At 51.6% G+C, this 15814-nt stretch overlaps 5 protein-coding genes across 5 annotated transcripts; 3 read left to right on the top strand and 2 right to left on the bottom strand.

The window, feature by feature from the left end:
• Positions 1-4896: 4896 nt before the first annotated feature.
• On the bottom strand, positions 4897-5912 carry AAFC00_006115 (uncharacterized protein; the record flags this gene model as incomplete). Its single annotated transcript, XM_069346014.1, has 4 exons — positions 4897-5615; positions 5683-5733; positions 5794-5813; positions 5869-5912. 4 exons carry the CDS (start codon positions 5910-5912, stop codon positions 4897-4899), a joined length of 834 nt encoding a protein of 277 aa, XP_069197225.1.
• A 748-nt stretch (positions 5913-6660) lies between these two features.
• On the top strand, positions 6661-7752 carry AAFC00_006114 (uncharacterized protein; the record flags this gene model as incomplete). The annotated part of the gene is made up of 3 exons (XM_069346013.1): positions 6661-7171; positions 7225-7592; positions 7648-7752. The coding sequence occupies 3 exons, from the start codon at positions 6661-6663 to the stop codon at positions 7750-7752; spliced, it is 984 nt and encodes a 327-aa protein (XP_069197224.1).
• A 680-nt stretch (positions 7753-8432) lies between these two features.
• Positions 8433-9426, top strand: AAFC00_006113 (uncharacterized protein; the record flags this gene model as incomplete). Its single annotated transcript, XM_069346012.1, has 2 exons — positions 8433-8950; positions 9018-9426. The coding sequence occupies 2 exons, from the start codon at positions 8433-8435 to the stop codon at positions 9424-9426; spliced, it is 927 nt and encodes a 308-aa protein (XP_069197223.1).
• Positions 9427-9431: 5 nt separating this feature from the next.
• AAFC00_006112 (uncharacterized protein) lies at positions 9432-10052 on the bottom strand (the record flags this gene model as incomplete). Its single annotated transcript, XM_069348301.1, has 3 exons — positions 9432-9518; positions 9571-9965; positions 10037-10052. 3 exons carry the CDS (start codon positions 10050-10052, stop codon positions 9432-9434), a joined length of 498 nt encoding a protein of 165 aa, XP_069197222.1.
• Positions 10053-12566: 2514 nt separating this feature from the next.
• AAFC00_006111 (uncharacterized protein) lies at positions 12567-14978 on the top strand (the record flags this gene model as incomplete). The annotated part of the gene is made up of 5 exons (XM_069346010.1): positions 12567-12991; positions 13052-13102; positions 13160-13718; positions 13773-14585; positions 14646-14978. 5 exons carry the CDS (start codon positions 12567-12569, stop codon positions 14976-14978), a joined length of 2181 nt encoding a protein of 726 aa, XP_069197221.1.
• Positions 14979-15814: the final 836 nt, after the last annotated feature.

Genomic DNA, 15814 nt, shown 5'->3' with positions numbered 1-15814 from the left:
ACAGGAAGCTCCACCTCCTACAGGGCGAGGGTCTTTTCTCTGGGGAAGCAATTGTGACTTGAGTTCCAATTGTCAAAGCGTGCGCTGAGAACACAACAATGGTCAAGGGTCCACGATATTGCTAATTATCGATCTTTACCTACCTTAAGGTAAGGAGAGGAATTCACAAGTTCGTACGGCACTTGTTTTACAAAGGGGAAATCGTCACCTCAGAACTCAAGATGCACAATGCCTGGGGTACGGACCTGCCGCCAGCGCTTTTCTGTTTCTGGTCTAGTCGCACTTGGCCATGTACCGTAGCCGACCGCGCGAGCATCTTCACCTAACAAGTACTGTATGCATATGTCTACGGCGATTCCATATTCACCTCCATGTGTATTCCTGTCTGGCATCCAGCGACTCGAAACTTGCATCTACCTGTTTCTCTTTCTCTTCATCAAATTATCTTGCGCCATAATAGGCATACTGCGTGTATCCCTCGCCGCACCAATCCGCCTGCACCGTCCTGCACAAACTCGGATGAATGCAATTTTATATACTAGACTCCACCATTTTCCGACCATTTACTGACCATCCTCCAATTGTCGCCGCGACAATACATTCTTTGTCATCTTATCAACAGCGTCTCATTGACGCATAGCTGTCTCTTTATTCTTGTCGTCGTCCTCGTTACTTTTCCTCTTTCCATCATCACATCGCTCCGGCACTACGTCAAAACCCTGCCTGGTCTGCCAAAAAGTCAAAAGTTACTTCTATCTCGATCGATCCAACCTCACAACAGTCAAATGATGCAAACTCGCGCTCATGATCCACCACCAGCAGTGAGTCCAGTCAGGAGCAGAGCAACTCGCAATTCTTTCAACTCGTCTCCACCGGGTAAACCGCCAAGTCTAACTCCAAGAAAGGTCACACGATCAATAGCCGGCGCCTCGGGTCCTGCTTCTTCTAATGTATTTGCCAATTCTCATTCAGGCAGAGTCGAAACCTTCAGAGATGGAGATCTCCTGATTGTTTCCGGTGTCAATCCGGAAATTCTTCAGCTTTATGAATTTGCCGACCAGAAGCGCAGGCATCCAAAGCCAGATCTTGCCAACTCACGTGCCGAGAGGCGAGCTCGTCGCGAAGATGTGCATGAGTCCACGGTAAGCAGCGCCGGTGTGGCCAAGCCACTGATTGCTTCGTCGAAACGGAAAAGGTCTTTCGAAGACGATGACAATGACCCTTCCGCACCCCTGACCAAGCATCAGAAAGCATCCGCAGACGATGTTGAGGACGCCGAAGACGATGCCGAGGGAGAAGCTGCTTCGGACGAAAGTCCTCAGAAGCAATTGAATGGCGACGACGACTACTCAGAGCCCAGATCAATAGCGCCCAAGAGTGCCGTGCCAATTGCATCTGCTCGAGCTGCGCCAATCAGACGGAGACGCAGGGGCGGCCAACAGGCTGCCTCGAAACCTCTCTCGCGCGAGCCTACGCCACCTCCGGAGCTGTTGCCCCCAGAAGAAGATGTCCTGAGTGACAACGAGCTCCCTTCGCCCTTTACTGACGAACCCTTCGATGATCCGAATTTGCCCGACGATGAAGCTCAAGATCTTTATCTCAAACTCTACCAGCCAATGACTAAAGCCGCTCTCTTCGTTGACGCCCTGACCAAACATGCGCCTGAGAAGCGTCACACAGACAACTTGTACGCACTCGCCGCCAATACAGCGGCCGCATTACGAGCATGGCAAGACGAGTATCTTCAACTTGAGAAAATCACTGCTTCGCATGCTGCGATACCGCGTAAGCCAGCCACCGGTCAGCGAAACCCCGTCGATCAGCAAGTCTTCGAGGATCAGAAAGAAGCGGATCTCTACGATTATGTCTACGATGCCAAGAAGACTGGCTTTCAGGACCCTATCGCGCAAAGGGTTGTGCGCGACTCGTCTGGTCGTGAGCTGCGCACGAGGCAACCTCGAGGTCAATCCGGTATCAGCACCAGCAATGTCGTCCCCGAGGAGCCTGCTGTAGGTAGAAGGCCTAGAAAGCCCGTCACCAGATTCGATGGTGCACCGTCTGCGACATCGACCAGGGCGAAGCGTAACATCGCAGTCAGCGAGACACCAGAAATCGAGCAACAGCCACAGCCCGTCAAGCGCGGCACTAGAGCAGCAGCAACACGTGGACGTGGTACCAACCGTGGCGGCAGAGGCGGCGGTGGCAAAGGAGGGCTTCTTGGCAAGCGAATCCAAGAGATGCGCGCAGAAAGTGTCGTCAGCACATCGGCGCCGCCCTCAGATGCCGACGATGGTGACTTTTCGGGCTCAGAGGGCGGAAGAAGTTCTGTACCCCCTTACTCACAGCGTGAGGATAGCATCGCGGCTGGCGCAGGAAGTGCAGCTGAAACGCCAGATCCCGAAGGTTCACCCGGTGAAGGCGATGACATGGACGGTGACGGCGACGGTGATGGCGATGGTGATGGTGGCTATAGTGTTGACGGAGTCTCCTTGACCGCAAGTGGTAAACGCAAAGGTCGTCCAAAGGGAAGTAAGAATCACCACAAGCGATCCGATGCCGGCATACCAAAGGGACCTCGCCAACCGAAGCCTACTACAGGTGCCGGGGCAAACGGTACCTCAGGCTCACCACAGCGCGGAGGCGCACGTTCGCCAGACGAGCTTGTCTCTTCAGCGACGCCTTCCGTCTCAGGTGTTCCATCGTCAGGCGCTGCGGCAGGGACAGGGGGCTCGGCCTCAGGAGTATCTACTGATCCCAAAAGAAGGTCCCACGGTCGGAGAAACGATCGCAAAGCATGGTGGAATGGTGGGCCAAGCGCAAAGCCAAGGCAGCGGAAGAGAAAGCGGCACAGAAAGCACGCGAGAAGGCGGAACACGTCGAAAGGCAACGAGCACATGCCGTGGCGATGCAGAGTGCTCACGCACAAGCAAGCCACATGGGACTGCCACCCATGCATCGCGGTCTTCACCATCCTGCCCCACCGCTCCATCATCCACCTCCTCATCAACATCCTCACCCTCATCAACAACCGCCAGTGCATGCCTATGGACAGCCGTATCATCCCGCCGGTCAAGGAGGCTATATATCACCATTCGGACCACCACCGCCACCGCCTCCGCAGCTACAGCCACAATTACAGATGCCCCCTCAGCAACAACAACAGCAGCAACAGCAACAACAGCAACAACAACAACAACCGGGTCCGCCACCTCGAGCACCACCACAGAGTCATCCTTCTCAAGTTCAAGTGCCACAACATCCGCATGCGAGCGAATACCGCTCTCCCTTCCCCCCTACAAATGCACATCCCGGGTTCGCCCATGTTCCGTATGCACTACCTCCCACCACTTCGAGCGCAAGTGTAGCTCAACCCGGGCTTCCTGTTTCGACTGCACCACCCCCGCCACAGCCACACATGACAGTAGGCGGCGGTGGCGGCCAAGGCCCGTCTTTGCCGTCTCTGGGACAGACTATAGGACACCATGGACCTTGGAGCGCGTATCAGGGACAGCAACAAGCGCAGCAGCAACAGCCACTGCCGCCCCCGCCGCAGCAGCGACCTCCGCCTCATGGACCAGGTGGATATCTGGGTAATGCGATGATGAACAGTCAGCCTCATCCACCTCAATCTCAGCAGCAGCAACAGCAGCAGCAGCAGCAGCAGCAGCAGACGCCAGGCCAAGGACAGCCCCAACAGCAGCCCCAACAGCAGTCGCAGCAGCAGTCCCAGCAGCAGCAGCAGCAGCAGCAGCAGCAGCAGCAACAACAACAACAACAACAACAACAACAGCAAGCGAACCAGCAACCAGGCGGACGAGACCAACACGGATTCGTACGTTCGTTTTGACAATGAATCGGCGGGATGTGGTGTGTAGTGTGGGGAAGAAGAGAGGAGAAGCAATCTTGTTATTTATTCCCAACCAAATCAGTTGGTACGCTTTGCTGTTACAGTTTCAGTTGAGATTAGCACTCCAGAGAAAAGCACATGGGATGGCTGTTTAGTTTTCGTTGCAACCAGAAAGGAGGGGACAAACTTGGAGCGGTGGAATAGACAATGACCATAATCAACAGAAATCAATCATTCAATCGTCACATCCACACTTTATTTCATCACTTCCCCGAGAGATACATACTAGATGAAGAGGAAAGAAGAAGAAGAGGAAAGAAGAAGAAGAGGAAAGAAGAGAAGAAGTAGTCGAGCACCGTGCAAGTGACTAGGTTATGCGCGAAGAGTGTTACAAGTCGAGGCTACGCAAGCCCAAGAAAAGCAGAAAAGACAATTTGTCTTACATTCACTAGACGAGAAAAGGGAGAGAGAGAAAAACAACAGAGATGGGAAATTCGAGTCGGCCACTCCAAAAAGCGGAATGGGGCCAAGGAGAGAAAAGGAAGGAGCCTAAGCAGGAAAGCGAACGGAAAGGGCAAGAACTGGTGAGGGCTCTTTCTGACATTGCACAACCACATACCTATCTGCCTTGGACTCCATGGTTGAGTGTACCACAGAATTGATGATCGAGCTCTTTCTACTCTTCTGGGTTCCGCATGCACTATATTGAGTGTACTTGCCTTGAAAAAGATAATTCTTGGGTTTTGGTCGTCTGACAGACACAGGAGTGACAGATACATGGTGAACGATTCGGTCACCTTCGGGACAGTTTCCTTTTCGGGGTTCTCTTTCAGTGATGCATGCATGCTATAGTATACAGATGCTGGCGGAAAATAGTTACTGCGTGCATGCAAGCAAGCAAGCAAGCAAGCAATAAGAAGCGGAACTATATGCGCCGCAGCCCTTCTCTCTCTCTCCTCTATTTCTTTCCGAGGGATGCACGAATCATGCCTCTGGCGTGTGGGTGATGGATTATTGCATTGTGTCCTTCTATTGCGACCAATAATAGCTCACAGATTCGTCAGGTAATCCTCAATCTCCTGCGGGCTCAGCTTCCTGAACCTCGGGCCTTGAGCGCCCTCGACACCCTCGTATCCGAGCAGATGATCAGCCGGAGGACCGACGATGCCAATCTCGACAGTGTCGCCGTTCATCTCTCCCTCGATGGTTTCTTTCAGTGTGAGCAGAGCAATGTGGATGGCGTCTTCGAGCTCGAGACCGTCAGTGTATCGCTTCTCGAGGAAGGTCTTTGCGCTCGTGGCGCTCTTTCCGATGGCGGTGGCTTTCCAGGGAAAGTAACTGCCGCTGGGATCGACCTGGTACAGAGACGGGCCGCCCTTGAGGATTCCTCCAGTCTTGCCACTGGCCGCCGCTTTTCTCTCTGCGTCAGTCTCGCCGGCCTCCTTCTCGGGCTCGATGCCGTCATCCCACCCGGCGACGAGCAGCGAGACACCGTACGGTCGCACACCTCCAGACTGAGTGGCCTCTTGCATGACACGCGCGACGTCCTGGACCAGAATGCGAGTCGGGGGGTATTCGTTGTATATGCGCTTGTAGTTTGTGTGCGAGACTTTGCGTGCTTTGTCGACAAGGATGCGGTAATCGGGACCCATGCCAGAGTAGACCATGCCGATGTTGGGGGTGATGAGGGAGACCTTGGATGATGAGGCGGCATCGATGAGCGGCGACGATGACTTCTTCTCGGTGGCAAGGACGATTCCGTTGGAGGCTGGAGTGGTTGATCGTTAGTAACTGCGGGTGCTGTATGGTCATTCTGTCGTTGTTGTCTGGTCTACCTTTGATGCCGAGAGACGTTACACCTTGGTTGACGGCATTCAAGGCGTATTCTGTAATCTGTGCTCAGTACAAGTCCTCGGATCATCACCAGAAGCTCGGAAGATGCGCACCGATCTGCACCAGCTTTCCGCTACACAGGGTCAGTTTTCTGCCATTGTCTTTCTGGTGATGGATGAGATACACACCTGGGCGAGAAGGTTGTGAGGGAGAAAGAGTATCTGTCCGCCATGGCGAACCTGAGAGGGGCAGAGACGAGTCCGACTTCAGTGAGATGTCCAGAATGAACCAGAGATCGAAAGAGGGAGCTGTACGAGCAGTCGAGAGGGAAGAGGCAGATGAGATGAAGCGAGATGGAAATGAATTGATCTCTAATATCAAAGGTATGACAACCAAGAGCAAGGTACTAACTGCAGGTGAGGCTCTCCAGGCAGCGAAACAGTGACGCGCCCCATTTGCCGCGGGCGGTGAGAGCTTCCAAGTTCCATTGGCCTGATCCAGCCCTATCCCAAGCCCTAATTCTGCCATACCTTACCTCAGGTACCTTACCGGATCTTTCACATTTCCCTCGTGCCTCGGAGGCGACTCGGATCTCACGAACCGAGAAAGCTGTCTACCACACATTCCGGCGACAGAACCCTTTTCTTTCGATTATCGCCAGCTGTGCCTTCTCATAGAGCCGACCAGAAGGTTGCCTTGGATTTGACCGTCGTCTAAGCCACAAGTCTGTCATCAGTAGAGTCAAATCACCAGGACATCAGTCCCGTCGGATCTATGCTCTTCTCGCTTGAGACCACGACACATGTCTGCTCTGAGCTTGCTACATGATGCTGTCGATGTTGTAGCTGCTTGATCGAGCGACTCACTGTACACACATTCTTTATGCTGGCTGGCTCAACACGTGCATGTAGAATTTCCCACATTATCTGGACCGACATATTGCAGAGGTAACATCGCAACACACGTAATTTCTTTCGGTCATGACTTCCAGAGCCGCCGATTCGCCCACCTGGCAGTGGCCGCAAGACCTGCCAGGGAGCTGGGAACAAGACAACACTCACCCCCCTCAGAACCACAAGGCCGATCCTACTGAATCCGCAGCATCTTCAGACCCTTCACCCTGGGCTTCATATACTGCGCCGCCAGGCACTCGGAGTCCCAAACCAGAGCCGCGACAAGAGAGATTCTACCGCCCTCGCACCTGCCGCATCTGCTTGGAAGTAGTCCTGCCGACCTCCCACCCCCCTTCGGAGCATCTGGCCGGTGTCTTCCAATCGTCCACTCCCTCCGTCACGTACGAGAGCGAGGACGGTGGTCGTCTGCTCCGTCCTTGTCTCTGCAAAGGCAGCCAAAAGTACGTCCACGAGGGCTGCTTGACAGCCTGGCGACTGCAGAACCCCATGGAGAAGCGCAACTACTGGCAGTGCCCCACTTGCAAATACAACTACAATCTCGAGCGAATGACCTGGGGGCGACTGATCAGCAGTACAGGTGAGCGCGGATTTCTCTCGTCGTCCTCTGTTCGCAGCGCTGACGATTCCCAGCTTCCCAGATTGGCCTGACCGTGGCAATCTTCCTTGTCGCCGCCTTCTTCCTTGGCTATGTGGCGGACCCTATCATTAACCTCTACATCGATCCTTATGATTCACTCACGGAAGGCCTCTCTCATGGCACGAGTCATCTGTACGATGACGAACCTACCACGTGGATCGAACACTTCCTCAAAGGCATGGCCTCTCTCGGCTTGCTGGGATTTGCCAAGTTCCTCTTGACCCTTAGTCCGTGGCAGTGGTGGAATTGGCGAAGCTCTGGCTTGATGGGAGGTGGACACAGGAGAGGCAACACCGGCAGGGACAGGATCAGTCAGATCGGATGGATCACTGTCATGGTCGGTATCGTGACAGTTCTATTAGTGAGCCCCCCGATATTGTCTTTCATCTGATCTTCCATCTTCTGACCAAGTTCAGGCCGTTTGGAAGGGCGTTCGCGCCTGGAGTCGTCGGACGCTCGAGAATGTCTCTGAAAAAGTTGTAGATGTACCGGGAGACGACCGTGACGACGAAGACGAGTAGACACATCCCCCCTCCTCTTCTACATCACCTCTTCATACCATCATCACCGCCTCTTCTTAAGTTCTCACGCCCTTAGCACTATGGCCTGCGAATTAGTCTGTAGGCGCAGATCGAAAGTCTGAACAGCATCGCCCTTCAGGTTGAACGTCTTGTTCTCCTGGCTTCTGGGACTCTAGTTCAGGCGCTGTCGTGCTCTTTGGCACTTATTGCCGGTCCACTGTCGGAAACGAAAGTCCATGGTGTACCGGTGTCATTGAGCTCGGCACATTTCTTCTGTCAATAGGTCTGTAGATTGTGTTCCGTATAGCACGAGTGATCTTGAGTCGCATGTGCAAGTCAAGCAAACAATGTCAACCTCGACAACCTCCTGTCGCCTTCTATCTCCGCATCTGTGTTGCCTCAAGAGAACACGCGCTTCCTCACTTTCACGCGGTTGCCCGTAGCACAACTTTCCTTTTGCCGTCTTGTCTTTGCGACCATCACCCTTTCAGTCGTCTTAACCTGGCACTTTATCTCATTCTCCACGTCCAATCTTAAGAATCGCTAACCTGCTGACGGATCAACTATTTGAATCTGCCTAGCCTTCGTGTACGCCGCCTTCACGTACCTGGAAATGCTCGATTTTGCGACTACCTGAATTACATTACATCGTGCTGTATTGCTCCTTCCTTCCTTCAACCATGGCATCTGAAGAAACCCCGTTCATACATTCGCGTGACACCACGCTCGTCGGCTCTCCGACTGTCATACCACCTCGCGCATCTCCCACGCCCAGTAACATGTCACACCCTTTCATACACGCCGACGAGCTTGAGACAAATTCCGAGGCCTTTCTTTCTTTCTATCTCGACGCCGAGCCCGATCCATCCCAGCTTCGAGAGCCTTACAAGCCGCTGCTGGAATACCTGAAGCATTGCAGTCTTGTCCGCCACTTCAAACGTAGAATGCGCGACATTGTCTTGATGGTTGTCGAGATCGGCAAGTATTTGTTCCCATCTACTTATCTTCTGAATCAGGATATCAAGAAGAAAGTCATGGTCTATGCAGAAGAAATTCATTTTCGTCTTGAGCAAGTCGTTGAGTATCTGAAGAGGCGTATGCTGGAACTACGCGAAACAGTCCGTCATCTGCCTTCTCCTATATCTGTGGATCGGGCGGAGCTTGAGTCAACTACCCTGAGATGGACCGAGATTATGGAGTAAGTTTCTATCTGTGTCCATATCATTTATTTGCTACTTGTATTCTCACTGAATGTGCTCTTGCAGCTCTATCCACAAGCCCACGGGCCGTGAAGCCTCTGTCTTTCGCGAACTGTCGGGCATCTACTCCACCCATGTCTATCACCCATTCTTGCAGCTTCACCGTACCGACCCACGCCACAATATGTGGGAGCTGGAACCACAGCTCACACCCATCGCGCTTCTTATTCGCGAGAACGCCTGGCTGTCGGAGCGCGTCGATGATGTAAGTCGTGGAATACGGGAGGAATATGAGGCAACAATGGTCGAGCAGCCACACTCCGATCAGGGTACTGAGACTTCGCTTCCCGATGAAGTCGAGAAGTCTAAGCTCAGCAAGCAGCATCATTCTCCGAGCAAGTCTGAGCCTGTTGTGATTGCGGAAAAGCCCCTGATAAGCCCACTGCTACCACGCACGAGGGAAAATACATTCTGAGAGGATCAACTCGCAGAAACATCGCTCATCTTGCATCCCTCGACAGTGTAGCAAAAGACCTTTGCTTTCACAATGACATTATTCAGATGCATCTGCGAGAAGTCAGTGGCTTATCTTGAAGCATGCATTCGATCGACTACTTACGTCATCTCCAAGCTCATCACCATATTTGAGCAGTGCTGGGAAAGCTACGCACCTAACCAGTCGGTCATTCGAGTCTTCATCCCCAAAGACATCCTCCATCAACTCCTCATCAAATGGTAGATCCAGGTTTCCACTCGGCTCCGGCATGACGAACACGTATCTGGCACGCTGTAAACTTAACGTACGGCCAAGAGCGACAGCATTGTCGATCACTTTGCTCAAGCATGCGATTCGATTTTCGTCCAATTCCAAGCCGGCGATCGTGGACAGACTCCCGGACATCTCAGTACTCAATTCCTGCATTCCGTTTTCTGTAGCTTGATGGACTGTTTCCTGAACATTTCCTGTTGCGTTCAGCGTGTACCAGAACGTGTGCGAACGCCACTCGTTATACGCTGCAGTCGGAACTGGATTGATCTATCAGCTGGTTTCTGTAGAGACATGGGCATGAGAGACAAAAAGTCACCATCAAGAAACTCCATCACTTCCCTTAGTTTGTATAGCTCCACTGGTAAACCAAAGAAACCACTCTCTTCGAATATTTGCATTATGAAGAGCATCAACGTGTGCTGTAACACATATAGTTTGTTCGTATTGTCAATGTGGGAGTACGCAGCCAAAAGCATATCGATCTCATGTGGTTGTGAAGCAGGTAAGCTCGTCTCTAAACTCTGCTTGTATGATTTGCGGAGAGATTCTGTAGATCGATAGTCAGCATTTACTATCTCAGCATTGATCCTTTCATGCATGTGAGTCTTCTCTTCTGGTACTACCAAAGACCCAGACCGGAGCATACAGAACCAGACCAACGACTAAAGGTCCAAGCCAAGAGAGATTGAGAGAGAAAGGAGAGGTACAAGACCTCACTCACCAATATTGACTCGTCTAAAAGTCGCCACGACCCAGTTCTGAGCCTCGTTCGCTAATCGCGTGACTCTGTCTCTGATGTCTCCGTCGCTGATTTGCTGCTGCCGCTGATTGTTTATATCGGGTTTCGTAGATGGTGCTGGCGCGGGAGCTGGGCCTTTGTACGTGCATGCTGCCGCTGGTCTGGTTTTATTCTGAGTGATCGGGGTTGGATAAGCGGTACTTGGGGAGTCGACATTTGTTCTTAGCACCGGATACGGAGAGGAGAATCTTATTGCTGATTTGTTCTTTGTGTCGTTGCTGCTTCCATTACTGCTGGGTGAGCAGAAAACGGATGGTCGATCCTCTCTCGTCAGAGGCGATGTGATCTTTAGAATATCTGGCTCTTCTGCTGAACTGGTACTCGAGTCTGGTCGTGAATATGTTGACGATGACGAATCTGACGTTGCTGCAGATGATGCCGATGCCGATGCCGATCAAGAAGATAATGATGCCCATGGGCTTTCGAGCGGGTATATCGCTGCGGCTAGTTGTTCGAATTGGCCTACTAGATGGGAGACTCGTCTTTTCGTTGTTGATGGCTGTGACATTTTTCTTTCCTCTTTATTGTTTTGCTTGGGTAGCTGAATTTATGGATGGATATAGATCGACGAGGATTTCAGAGGTCAACTCGATATCGCCTTTGGTACAGATGAATGTTTTGCATAGAGATAAACGTATTGATTTGAGCTCGACTATCACTTACCGTCATCACATCTGAACGTGGAAAACCTATTTTGGAACCACACTAGGTCATGCTCACTGCCTTACCTCTGCTACGACTCACCGTCCGAGTTTCATAACAGCCACCTCACTCGACGCGGTCCACACTGCCAGAATAGTAACAGCAACCTTTCTTTCTGTGTCTCTTTCCAGCAACTACTCCAAAATAGCCAAAAAAGTCTATTCATTTGCAGATCTGCTTCTTTTCTAGCAACGACAGCGATAGAGAGTTCCCAATCCGTTCCCGAGAAAGTGTGAGCCCGACTAGTGCATTCGTGAAGAAAAGTATGTAACGGGCGCGATGGTATCTGTTCGTCTTTTGTCCGGTGCTGAGCCCGATTGAGGTAATGGAGAGAAAGTCTCTTGTCAGAGTGACCTTTCTCATTCTTAGGGTTCAATCCAAGGATCACCATCCTTCACGTTTCTGCTTTTTGTCGCTACATGGGCTGCAGACATGTGAGAAAAAGGTTTCTACTCACCTCATGCACACTTTCGGGGGGACGCACGATAGTACTGTACTATTGTCATCCCCCCCAAGCAGGCTGTACGACGACCTTGTATAGCACGTGCCTTTCGACGAGTGTCAAAAGGATCACTGGAAACGTGGTACCTCTGAAGTGAAACCAATCCAAGGTTAGAGATGTTCGGGTATCCGATTCAAGCTTGTGGTCAAAATAAAGTCCGGGACCCCAAAGAAACCCGAGATCTAGAGTGAGAAGGATTGCTTGGCAGGGCAATCTACAGTCAAAGTATCTTGTTGAACATTGCTGTAATCAACATGCAACGAAGTTGGCGCAAAGCAGCGGATGATTATCCGTATGTACCCCGCATACCTTACCCATGCGTCTCTGGGCTGTCAAATCGTCCGGTACCGTGGTAGAAGACGAGCAAAGTATCCGACCCTACCACGATTATATGGTGATGCTATGTCATTCTGCCCGACAAGTCAATCCTCCGAGACATGGTCACTTTTAAGGCTTTACTCAGTTGGGAAAAAGGGAGGCCCAAATATTGATGCATGTAAACGATGATCCGGACTCCGTGTTTAGGCCATCCCTCTCTGCTCGATCACAGATGATATAATACAAAGGTGCTGCTTCTAGGCTTAGTGCCTGGCGAGTGGTGTCAAACGTGACAAAAGCGCTGCGTGAACTTGTATCACCATATCGACATCTGCGACAACCGCCGTCGAAGAAGAGTAGTCCGAGAAAGTCAAAAGGTCCGAACGAAGCAGACAATCCCAGGCAGAGACTCCCGCCTCTATCTGCTGCCTTGCCCCATTCAGCTCCGCCCTACCCCTGCTCCATTCATTTTTCCACATGAGGCGAACAGGGTAGATCTAGTTTCTACCCTTTCTCGCTTTCCGAATGCAAGTCGCCAAGGTCGTAGTTTTGACGCCATACGAAGGTGCGGAGCGCAACATCAACAGTAGAAAGAAAAGACTCGCGCCCGCTCGGGCGCCGCTGGTCATCTTCCCACCTCGTTCTTCAAGTCTCGGCCGTGGTGCGACTATCGTAGAACACAACTACAGACGCAATAATTCGTTGCCTGAGAAAGGGTCGTCGCCAATGGCTGGTTCAGACTTCGTTGCGGGCTCGGCTCCTCGGCAAGTCGGACATGTCTTTGATGGAACAACGCGAGGGTCTGCCGCGTCTGACGGAACAAACGAGACCAACGAATCTACAGGAATGGATACGCCAACGACGACCAATAGTCCTTTGGATTCTATAGCACAGGGGTACAATGCCGATAGACTTATCGTGGGTGTAGATTTTGGTACCACGTATTCTGGGTGAGGAATAAGATCTCCTAAGATGTAAACATCTACCTTCGACGCTGACTTCGCGATTAGGGTGGCTGCTGTATATAGTGCGACACCGGACGACATTGACATAATTAAATCGTAAAGACACCTCTAAATACCGCTCCAAAAAAGTCACTGCCGACTAACAACTTCCAGCTGGCCTGGAGGGAACGGCATAACTTCAGACAAAGTACCCACGGAGATAGCCTATGAATTACCACCCACCTCCGCAAATGGCACCACAAACCCCAACCTCACACCCGAGCAGCAAGGCAGCCGGCCCGCACCGCGCAGTATACGATGGGGATTCCAGTTCAAGCCCGAAGAGCCACGATTGAGATGCATAAAGCTGTTCCTGGACCGTAACCAGAAATTACCGCACTTCGTCTCGCCGCTTGAGACAGCAGCTCAGTTGCGAAAATGCGACAAGACCGTAATGGATGGTGTGTCCGACTACTTGGCGCAATTGTACAAACACACAATGGAGACTCTCACCAGACGATATGGTGAGACGTTCATGGCCATGACAAAAGTACAATTTGTCCTCACGGTTCCTGCTGTGTGGTCGGACTCGGCCAAGAACGCGACGCTGCAGGCAGCTGAACGAGCAGGCATGGGCAATCGAGAGGAACTCAAGATGATCAGTGAGCCGGAGGCCGCTGCCATATACACCCTCAAGACGGTGCAAGCGGCGAGCGTCAATGTTGGAGATAATGTGAGTCTCATTTCTGACAATCGCAATATAGCGTATGCTGACATGTCACCGTAGTTTGTGGTTTGCGATGCTGGAGGCGGTACTGTAGACCTGATCGCATACAAAGTAACCTCAGCATTCCCACTCCGAGTAGAAGAGTCCGCAGTCGGCACTGGAGGCCTGTGTGGGTCCGCTTTTCTCAATTATCGCTTCGAAGACCATGTCAGATCACGAATAGGACAAGAGAAATTTGATCACATGAGAGAAAACAAGCCCAAGGCCTGGATGATGGGCTTGAGATACTTCGAGGAATTTGTGAAGCGCAACTTCAACGAGGAAGATCACCAGGAAATCAATGTCCCACTACCCGGTTTAGCTGATGACGAGGAGGCTGGTCTTGATAGCGGGTTCCTCATCATGACGGCGGCACAAGTAATGGACATTTTCGATCCAGTCATCAGCGAAGTCGTGAAGTTGCTAGAAGGTCAGGTCGGAGCAATTAGAGCAAAGGGTGACAACGTATCTGGCATCATCTTGGTCGGTGGCTTTGGTCAGTCTAACTATCTGTATGACCGACTGAAGAAGCACTTTAATTCAACCCCTCCACCCGCGTATACGGAGAAGCCGACTCATCCAGTCACACCGGTAGCGGGACCAGGCAACATCGAAGTCATGCAGCCGTTGTACGCTTGGACAGCTGTTGTGCGCGGCGCTGTGCTCAGAGGACTGGACGATAACATGGTCCTGAGTCGACGCAGCAGGCTACATTATGGCACCAGCTATGCGACGGTGTTTGACGAGGCCAAGCATCCGATGGAGGATCGATACTGGAGTCCGTTGTGGGAGCGATGGATGGTGAGCGATCGAATGCAATGGCATATTGCAAAGGTAATTCTACCATGAAACTCTGCACAGTTAGGGCGAGACGACCTACTAACGTGGTTCCAGGGTACGGCTATATCACCAGACACGCCGATATCTTTCCACTACACGCGAAACTTCCGACCGGGTCAATCACTGATTGTTGAAGACGAACTCATTGCCTGCGATGCAGACGAGGCACCTGACTCGTTCAAGAAGGACTTGACCACAGTGTGTACCCTACGGACAGACCTACAAAGCGTCCCGAAGCATCTCTTCACGCGACTGTCTACAAGTAAAGGAGTAGACTTTGACAATCTGGATTTTGAGCTGCAAATGAAGATTGAGAGTGCAGATTTGGTATTTGAGCTCAGGGTCGATGGTGTGCAGTACGGGCTTGTGCAGGCAGAATTTCACTAACGGTACAGCGACGGATGAAAAGTGGCACTACAAGGTGTATATAATGTGGAGTCTGCACTGGAAATAACCATATATGGGATGAGTTATGAGTCTCCTGTCTTTCTCAGGTCGTCGTTCACTGCAAGATACTGAACATTAGATCTGGGCGGGTCGTCAACATCTCGAGATCTGCTGCCATTGACACTGACACCTTGTGCCTTCCCACCACCTCGTACCTTCCTAATTCGTTGATCTGGAGGTCAGGGAGTGAAAAGTCAGCGAACGTCTATTTTCTTCTGAACTGCATCTGACCATCATTTCACTCTCAACACAAATCACTGTGTTCTACGCTGAAATCCACCTGTGCTTATCGTAACAACACATTGCTTGTGCTACCCTTCTTCACCTCAGGAAAGCATCTCACAAGCTGACTTCTGTGCATCCTATCGACCTCAGAAATCATCAAGCACATTCCATCCACGCTACATCTATCCAGGCATAATCGACGATGGTCTCTCGCGCCAGGCTTCAGAAGTTGCACGCCACGACAGCTAGATCTGGAAATGCAAGAACTAGACCAGGGTAAGTCAAGGGAGACGTTTTTCGATCAGAATCCATTCCATCCAGACTATCATCACGTGACGGCGCGCGTGTTCCTTCTCGTCAGCATCGCGACAGAACAGATGCGAAGATCTAATCGCTATCGCTCATCGGTCGCTGTTGCCTCCCCCACGTTTTTGCTAGAAGTGGTATAGACAGAGGAGACCCTGGAACAAATGCTCCGTTCTTTTTGCCCCTTCATCTCTACCCGGTTCATAGTCATCGGCATCTCTTTGGTTGTTGGCGCTCTCTAGCGA

The sequence above is a fragment of the Neodothiora populina genome (genome assembly GCF_041146345.1).
Source record: "Neodothiora populina strain CPC 39397 chromosome Unknown canker_contig_7, whole genome shotgun sequence".
NCBI classification, from domain to species: Eukaryota; Fungi; Ascomycota; class Dothideomycetes; order Dothideales; family Dothioraceae; genus Neodothiora; species Neodothiora populina.
The sequence above is the reverse complement of the archived record's forward strand: the minus strand, read 5'-3'. Positions and strand labels throughout refer to the sequence as shown.